Source organism: Cuculus canorus, chromosome 25, assembly GCF_017976375.1.
Source record: "Cuculus canorus isolate bCucCan1 chromosome 25, bCucCan1.pri, whole genome shotgun sequence".
Classification (NCBI taxonomy): domain Eukaryota; kingdom Metazoa; phylum Chordata; class Aves; order Cuculiformes; family Cuculidae; genus Cuculus; species Cuculus canorus.
Genome location: NC_071425.1, coordinates 7,150,229 through 7,158,405, shown reverse-complemented (window position 1 = coordinate 7,158,405; position 8,177 = coordinate 7,150,229). Strand labels below are relative to the sequence as shown.

The 8,177-nt window shown below is 49.3% G+C and overlaps 1 protein-coding gene across 1 annotated transcript; it reads left to right on the top strand.

Annotated features, from left to right (window-relative positions):
• Positions 1–223: 223 nt before the first annotated feature.
• On the top strand, positions 224–6,258 carry LOC104064889 (somatotropin). The gene is made up of 5 exons (XM_054088057.1): positions 224–266; positions 841–1,004; positions 3,755–3,868; positions 4,272–4,433; positions 6,058–6,258. Exons 1-5 carry the CDS (start codon positions 224–226, stop codon positions 6,256–6,258), a joined length of 684 nt encoding a protein of 227 aa, XP_053944032.1.
• Positions 6,259–8,177: the final 1,919 nt, after the last annotated feature.

Sequence of the window (8,177 nt, the reverse complement as noted above, 5' to 3'; positions counted from 1 at the left end):
ATTAACATAAACCACAGAATAGGTTGGATTGGAAGGGACCTCAAAACCCATCCAGTTCCAACCCCCCACCATGGACAGGGACACTTCCCACTGGATTCGGTTGCTCAAAGCCCCATCCAACCTGGCCTTAAACACCTCCAGGGATGGGGCAGCCATGACTTGTTGGCAGAGATATTAATACATTTAAAGCTTAAGACAGGGATCAGGATGGTGTCTAATGCACATGTCCAAGTCCTACAGGCTCCGGGGCATTCCTCCACTGAAAGGTATTTGTTGAGATTAACGTGTGAGTTAGATGTCACCCACCTTTAGGTTTGAGCAAGGCCATCAGTTTCTACAGGTTATGTCCCAGAGGGAGAAAGAAGGTGGTCACAGGGTAGGTAACGTCACCAGTTCTCATCCCAGGGAAGGCAGGCAGCTGGTGTCACATCAGCAGCACGGCATAAAGTTGGGCTAAAGCAAGGTACTCCCAGGTCCTCACCTGGAAGTCATCATCTCTGCTTGTTCACACAATGAAGGGTGCACTGTGCTCTTCTCAAGAAAGCAATGCCTATGGAAAAGCAGGAGCATGTTAGGGAAAAACAGGGACACATTTGAGTTTTCATGATGGAACAATGACTCTTCAGCCAGGAAGACACTGTTTGTAAGACTTGAGAGCACCTCTAGCGAGAAGGGACATGTTTTTATTTGATTTGGGGAGGGTTAAATTCACCTATGGAGTCAAACAATATGTTCAGAAAGGTGACTCCTCGGCCTGGGAATGAATTCTCAGGTGCCTCCCGCCTTCTCATCACGGTCACTAAAGGGCTGCTAACGCCTTTCCTTTACGCTTTGCTGCAGGGTCCTGGTTTTCCCCTCTCTTCATTGCTGTGGTCACTCTGGGACTTCAGTGGCCACAGGAAGCTGCCACCTTCCCGGCCATGCCCCTTTCCAACCTGTTTGCCAATGCTGTGCTGAGGGCTCAACACCTTCACCTCCTGGCTGCTGAGACTTACAAAGAGTTCGTAAGTGGTGTGGCCTTCTGGCATCTCTTCTGCATTAACTTGACACATTTAGGACCTTCACACAGCTTCCAACCTGGTGTAACTTCCTAGAAACATAGACTTTTCAGCTATTAGTATCTTCTCTGTCAGCTCTTGATGAGGTGAAAGAGTCTCAATAGGACCAGGACAGGCTATGTCCCATCAGCCAGAACTCTGTCTCCTCCTCACAGCTCTCTGCCTCTATCTCTGATCTTCCACAATCCCTTCCTCAGGGCCATTGCTGCTCACATGCAAACCTACTGCACAGGGCCAGCTGTCTCAAAGAGAATCCTGGCTCTGAAAGCAGAGGGAGATGGCACAGGTATTTCAGAAGGTTCTCCTGTGATGGTCACCTACAGCCCTGGCTGATTCCAAGTTCTTTGAACTGTCTCATGTGTCCAGAGAAAGGCAACAAAGCTGGGAAAGGGGCTGGAGCACAGGGATCATGGGAGTGGCTGAAGGTACTGGAGTTGTTTAGACTGGAGAAGAGGAGGCTGAGGGGAGACCTCATCACTATCTACACCTGAAAGGCGGTTGTAGCGAGGTAGGGGGTGGTCTCATCTCCCAAGTAACAAGTGATAGGATGAGGGGAAATGGCCTCAAGTTGCACCCGGGCAGGTTCAGATTGGATATCAGGAAACATTTCTTCACCAAAAAGGTTCTCAGGCCCTGCAGACGCTGCCAGGGGCAGTGGTGAAGTCACCATCCTTGAAGGTATTTAAAAGATGGGTAGATAAGGTTCTCAGGGGTAGTTTAGTAGTGTACAGGTACAACTGAACTTGATGATCCTGGAAGTCTTTTCCCTCCAAACGATTCTCTTATTCTATGCTATGATTCTATGATCCAGTTTCTGCTGTTGCCAGGAGCTGGAACAAGCTGTTGCTTTGGTAAGAGCTCTCCTTCGGGGTCATCTACTCCTTGGGAGAACCCAGTTCAAGTGCATTTTGTGTTCGCTTTAGCACCTTGCCTTAGCGAAGGCAAGGAAGACCTGTAGGTCCAGAAACTACTGCACCAGCATGGAAACTCCTGTTCCTCGCTGCCAATCCTGTACAGAGCCACCTCACAGAATCATAAAATCACAGAACAGTTTGCATTGGAAAGGACCTCAAAGCCCATCCAATTCCAACTCCCTACCATGGGCAGGGACACCTCCCACTGGATCCGGTTGCTCCAAGCCCCATCCAATCTGGCCTTGAACCCCTCCAGGGATGGGGCAGCCACCACTGCTCTGGACAACCTGGGCCAGGGCCTCCCCACCCTCACAGGAAAACATTTCTCCTTAAGATCTCATCTCAATCTCCCCTCTTTCAGCTGAAAACCATTCCTCCTCATCCTGTCCCTGCACTCCATGATCAAGAGCCCCTCCTCAGCTTTCCTAGAGCTTTCCCTTTTCATACTTGGACGTATGCATGTCACACATTTATTTCTTGCAAAGAGTAACTATTTAGAACAGCTTAGGAAAATTCTGTCACAACTGAGTTTTTAGATAAAACTTGTATTTAAATAAAAGTCCGACTTAATAGGATTCGATGCTAAAGTCATGCTATTACTTACTGCACAGAGGAAAGATAGAAAAAAAGGAAAGAAAGAGGGAAAATCAGGTTATATGTGCTTATAGGTAAAAGATTCTACGTGCACACACAGCTCCTTGTATCACTTAGCTCAGATTTCAAAGTTTCCTAGTGCTTATCCTCAATTTATCAGCATTCCCGCCTGGGTGTCTGGCATAAGTTCACTCCAGAGTTCAAATCTGAGGATTCACTAAGCAAACTCTTAGGTAGCAGATTTTAGAAGGTAAATAATTTAATAGAGACATACAGCAACATGGACAGCTCTGGGGAGAGAGACCAACTCTGTGGAGATGCGCCAACATGAACCAAGAAATCCCTGGGCAATGCCACCCTTACAGACTCTTTACCCACCCCTCATAAAATGAATCTGTTCAAAAGTAATTTGGGGTCTGGGGTCTTCTCTTCCTCACTGGATTCCTTAGCTTTCAGAGAGGTCGTTATCTTGATGTTGATGATCCTTGAACCTCTGTATTTTCCTGTTTTTCTTTGACTGGGAGCCATGTGTTGACTGAACAGCTTGTATGCGCTGGGAAAGTTCTTAAGTGGAAATTCCCAGCTTGTAGCCTGGTGCTTCAGAGCCACTCTGGCTACTCCTGCTAGGACAGCTAAGCAAACAGCATACTAAATCACACAGTAGTATAACTCTAAATGATTTATTCTACATAAAATATTATTTTATTTCAGCTAAACAAGCTGTTAAAGAGGAGAATTCCCTGGTCATGCAGTCCAGTTGCCACCCAGGGAGGATTCAGATGGGGATCACCAGTGATTTCTTGTCAGTAAAAGATCTCATTGCTTTGAGGAGCACCCTTGAGGCGTCCCAGCACAAGGGGAGATCATCATGACACAGTCATGGTGCCCAGCAGGAAGAACTCAAAGCAGGCTCCATTAGGTTGTCATATTTATGGGATAAAAAGGATTGAGTCACAGCCAAAATAAAATGGGCTCTTTATCGGTGTTCACTCTATCACTCTGCTCCTTGTGGGTTTCTCAGAGAAGTCCTTGGCCCAGCTGTGGGCAGGCCTTTACATCCCCTGAAGCCTGAACAAAACCAGCAGCAGTTTGGTTAAAGGATGGGTGGAATGCATGCATCAGAAGCGCCTGTGGTCTTCTCCCAGCACATGGGCAACAGATGTGAGTACATTTGGGGTGTCTCCACAGGAACGCACCTATATTCCAGAGGACCAGAGACACGCCAACAAAAATCCTCAGGCATTCTGTTACTCAGAAACCATTCCTGCTCCCACGGGGAAGGATGACGCCCAGCAGAAATCGGTAAGTTCTTTCCCCTTGGCCAAGCATAGACCTGTTTGAAGAGCCCAACTGTGCTTCATCACAGTCGTGCAGGGTTTCCATCTTCAAGCCCTTGAGCGCTTTCCAAGGTGTCATTCCTCCTCTCCCTTTCTTGCTATTTAAACTCTGCATGAAGAAAGACAGACTTTTCTCAGTTAGACTGTGAATTATCTTCCCACTCTAAAAAGGAGACAAACCATTGTCTGTGCAGTACGTCTGGGCGGTGCTCCTCAGCTTCCAATCTTGTCTGCATCTGTTGCGGCTGCAGGAGCAGTGGCACATCCCTGGGTCACCTCTAGGCTGTTTAAGAGGGAGCAGGAAACACAGGTAACTGGACCAAACACCTCACTTGCACATCTTTGACCCCTTCTTTCTTTAATTTCAGGATATGGAGCTGCTTCGGTTTTCCCTGGTTCTCATCCAGTCCTGGTTGACCCCCGTACAATACCTAAGCAAAGTGTTCACAAACAACCTGGTTTTCGGCACCTCAGACAGAGTGTATGAGAAACTAAAGGACCTGGAAGAAGGGATCCAGGCTCTGATGAGGGTAAGTTGTGGCATGTAGCATGATTATAGAATAAGAGAGATCCTGACACAGGGCACTGAGCTCCCAGGAGCTTCCACAGAATCCAAACACCATGCAAAATCTTTCCATCTTCTACTCTGAAGACCGATGGCGTTGTTTGGACCTGGCTGTCCTTGAGATAAGGGTTGGAAGGGACCTTAAAGCCCATCCAGTTCCAACCTCCTGCCATGGGCAGGGACACCTCCCACTGGATCCGGTTGCTCCAAGCCCCATCCAGCCTGGCCTTGAACACCTCCACGGATGGGGGAGGCACCACTGCTCTGGGCAACCTGGGCCAGGGCCTCCCCACCCTCAAAGCAAAACATTTCTTCCTAAAATCTCATCTCAATCTCCCCTCTTTCAGCTTAATAACAGAGCTTAATAATGAGATTACGACACCTCACTGCACACATTGTATCACTGGGGAGTTTAAGAAAACACATAACACACATTAAAAGCGCTGTCATAACCACTGAGATAGCAGTGCAGAGCAGGAAAATTACAACAGTCCAGACCCAAATTCTTCTCAAACTCAGCACCAAAGACTATTCAATCAGTGAAATCTGTCCAAACAGCACTGTAAGGATGGTTGCTACATCTCCATGCAAAATACTTACAAGTGGCATCAATTTTATGAAGTTTGCAACCTGGCTTTAAGGACTCACAAAGTTTTATAAAAGCAGTGCCTGTAAGTCTGTGTACAGATGGGAGCCAATACCTTGAAGTCTCTCTCTTACATTAATACAGCACCCAGACAGCTGAGAGCTGGAGTGAGATCTTTGTCATAAGGCCACTCTTAATTTTTGCTTTGTTATTTTAAATGAAACTGCTTATTGTCTGCCAGGATCCCCCTTCAGCTATGCTTACACTATAACTATGCTTATCAGCCAGCACCAGCACATAGCTAAAGCTCCCAGAGCTGTATCTGAGAGAAATGTGTCTGGACAATTATTTACATCCTCCACCTTCTAAATAACTCTGAAATTCAGGCACTGTGAGTAAACAGAGATCTGTCCTGGCACTTCAGCTGGAGTAAGTAGGTATATGGATCAGTACCACTGCCAGATTGTATTCTCCCTTTGATATGTGCTTGGGCACTGGGAAGCAGCACACAGCAACTGGACAAATAATCATATCTCATCCATTTACAACACTGTTTACTTAACCCAAACTGTCCTATTTACTGTGTTAACTGGCCAGCAAAGCAGGAGAAGCAGCACATTATGGATTTCTCTGCTTCAGATGCACATAGCTTGGGTCTAGGTTAGAGCTTTTTTCACTAAGAAAGTGGGAGAAAAGAGAGAATTAGTTGCCTGGTTCCTCCTCTCCTTGGCTGTAGTAGCTACAGAGAGATATTGCAACCTTTGCCCTTCTTTTAAATCCTCAAGACACATTCCTCCCTCCTGCAACCTTGTGCCCAGCTCCCATCTTGCTGGCAGTGTGTAGCATCATCCCTGCATAATTACCCTTCCTATAAGCACAAAAACTCAAAAGTACAAAAGGGAGGGAAAATAACCCAACCACCTCTAAAATTAGATGGGAGCCACAGTGATGGCCCCTTGGAGAACGCTCATCCCCAGTTCCCCAGCACCTCTCCTTCTTGCAGGAGCTGGAGGACCGGAGCCCGCGGGGTCTCCAGATCTTCAAACCAACCTATGACAAATTTGACATCCACCTCCGCAACGAGGATTCCCTGCTGAAGAACTATGGCTTGCTCTCCTGCTTCAAGAAGGACCTGCACAAGGTGGAGACCTACCTGAAGGTGATGAAGTGCCGGCGCTATGGAGAAGGAAACTGCACTGTTTGAGGCTGGGGATGGCTCCCCAGCTGCCCCACCCCTCGCTGGCCACGGCTGCCCTGCTCCTTGTAAAGAAAATGGGAGAATAAATCTGCTACCTGCTGCCTTGTCTCTGCCATTTGGGGGACTGTGGGGACAGGCTGTCGTGGGGGGTTAGGAGGGATGATCTGTTGCCTGGGCAGGGTGGGTGTGGGGCTGCTGGGGTGGATGTGGGGTTGGGAGACGGATGCAGGGCTAGGGGATGGATTTGGGACTGTTTGGGATGGATTTGGGACCACTTGGCTGGATGAGGAGCCATTGTGGGGGTGGATTTGGGACTGTTCATGTAGATGTGGTGCTGAGGGATGGATGCAGGGCTGTTGGGGATGGATGTGGAAACATTGAGGATGGGTTTGAGACCATGGAGGATGGAATTGGGACCGGTGGGGTGGATGATGGGCTGGGGTGTGCGTGTGGGATCATTGAGGTGAATGCAGGGCTACAGGGGTGTGGATGCAGGGCTGTTGAGGAGGTGGATTTGGGACTGCTGGGCGATGGATGTGGGGCTGGGGGACACTTTGGGGCAAGAGTGTGGATGTGGGGCTGCTGGGAGATGGATGCAGGACTGTTGTGAAGGATTTGGGAGTGTTGGGAGGGGATGTGGGGCTGTTATGGGGTGGATTTGGGGCTAGGGGCTGGATTTGAGATTGTTGGGATGGCTTTGGGACTCTTGGGGTGAGTTTGAGTCTGTTGGCATGAACTTGGGTGGATTTGGGATTGCTGGGGGTGTGGTTTTGGGACTGTTGGGAGGTGGATTTGGGACTGTCGGGATGGCTTTGGGTCTTTTGGGACAGACTTGGGGCCTTTGGAGTGGATGCAGGGCTGCTGGGGGGTGAATTTGTGACTGTTGGGATGGATTCAGGTCTGTTGCAATGGACTGGGAACCTTTGGGGTGGATTTGAGGCTGTTGGGGGGTGGATTTGGTACTGCTGAGATGGACTTGGGAATATTGGGAGGTGGATTTGGACCTGTTTGGATGGATTTGGGTCTTTTGGGATGAACTTGGGACCTTTGAGGTGGATTTGGGGCTGTCAGGGGGTGGATTTGGGACTGCTGTGGGCGTGGGTTTGGGACTGTTGGGATGGACTTGGGAATGTTGGGGGGTGGATTTAGGGCTGTTGGCACAGATTTGGTTCTTTTGGGATGGACTTTTGTCCTTTGGGGTGGATGCAGGACTGCTGGGGAGTGCATTTGGGGCTGTTGGGGAGTGGTTTTGGGACTGTTGGGATGGATTTGGATCTGTTGGGATGGACTTGAAACCTTTGGGGTGGATTTGGGGTTGTTAGGGGGTGGATTCAGGATTGCTGGGGGGCATGGGTTTGGGACTGTTGGAGGGTGGAATTGGGACTGTTGGGATGGACTTGGGACCTTTGGGGTGGATGCGGGGCTGCTGGGGGCGTGAATTGGGGGCTGTTGGGGGTGTGGATTTGGGATTTGGGACATTCGAGTCTTTTGGGATGGACTTGGGACCTTTGGAGTGGATTTGGGGCTCTTGGGGTGGATTTGTGATTGCTGGGGCATGGGTTTGGGAACGTTGGGGGAGTGCATTTGGAACTGTTGGGATGGAATTCTTTCTTTTGGGATGTACTTGGGGCCTTTGGGGTGGATGCAGGACTGCTGGGGGGGTGAATTGGGGGCTCTTGGGGAGTGGGTTTGGGACTGTTGGGAGATTCGAGTCTTTTGTGATGGACTTCGTGCCTTTGGGGTGGATTTGGGGCTATTGGGGTGTGGATTTGGGACTCCTGGGGGTGCGAGTTTGGGACCGTTGTGGTGGATTTGGTTCTGTTGAGATGGACTTGACACCTTTGGGGTGGGCGCGGGACTGCCGGGGGTTCGATGTGGAGCTGTAGGGGCGGATGTTGGGCGTTTGGGATCGATTTGAGTCTGTT

What these genes read in the sequence shown, in the direction of transcription:
- LOC104064889 (XM_054088057.1), top strand. Translation starts at nt 224, where the DNA reads ATGTCCAAGTCCTACAGGCTCCGGGGCATTCCTCCACTGAAAG. An exon ending in CTGAGACTTACAAAGAGTTC is followed by an intron (nt 1,005 to 3,754) that starts GTAAGTGGTGTG and finishes GTGTCTCCACAG; the next exon opens with GAACGCACCTATATTCCAGA. An exon ending in GGATCCAGGCTCTGATGAGG is followed by an intron (nt 4,434 to 6,057) that starts GTAAGTTGTGGC and finishes TCCTTCTTGCAG; the next exon opens with GAGCTGGAGGACCGGAGCCC.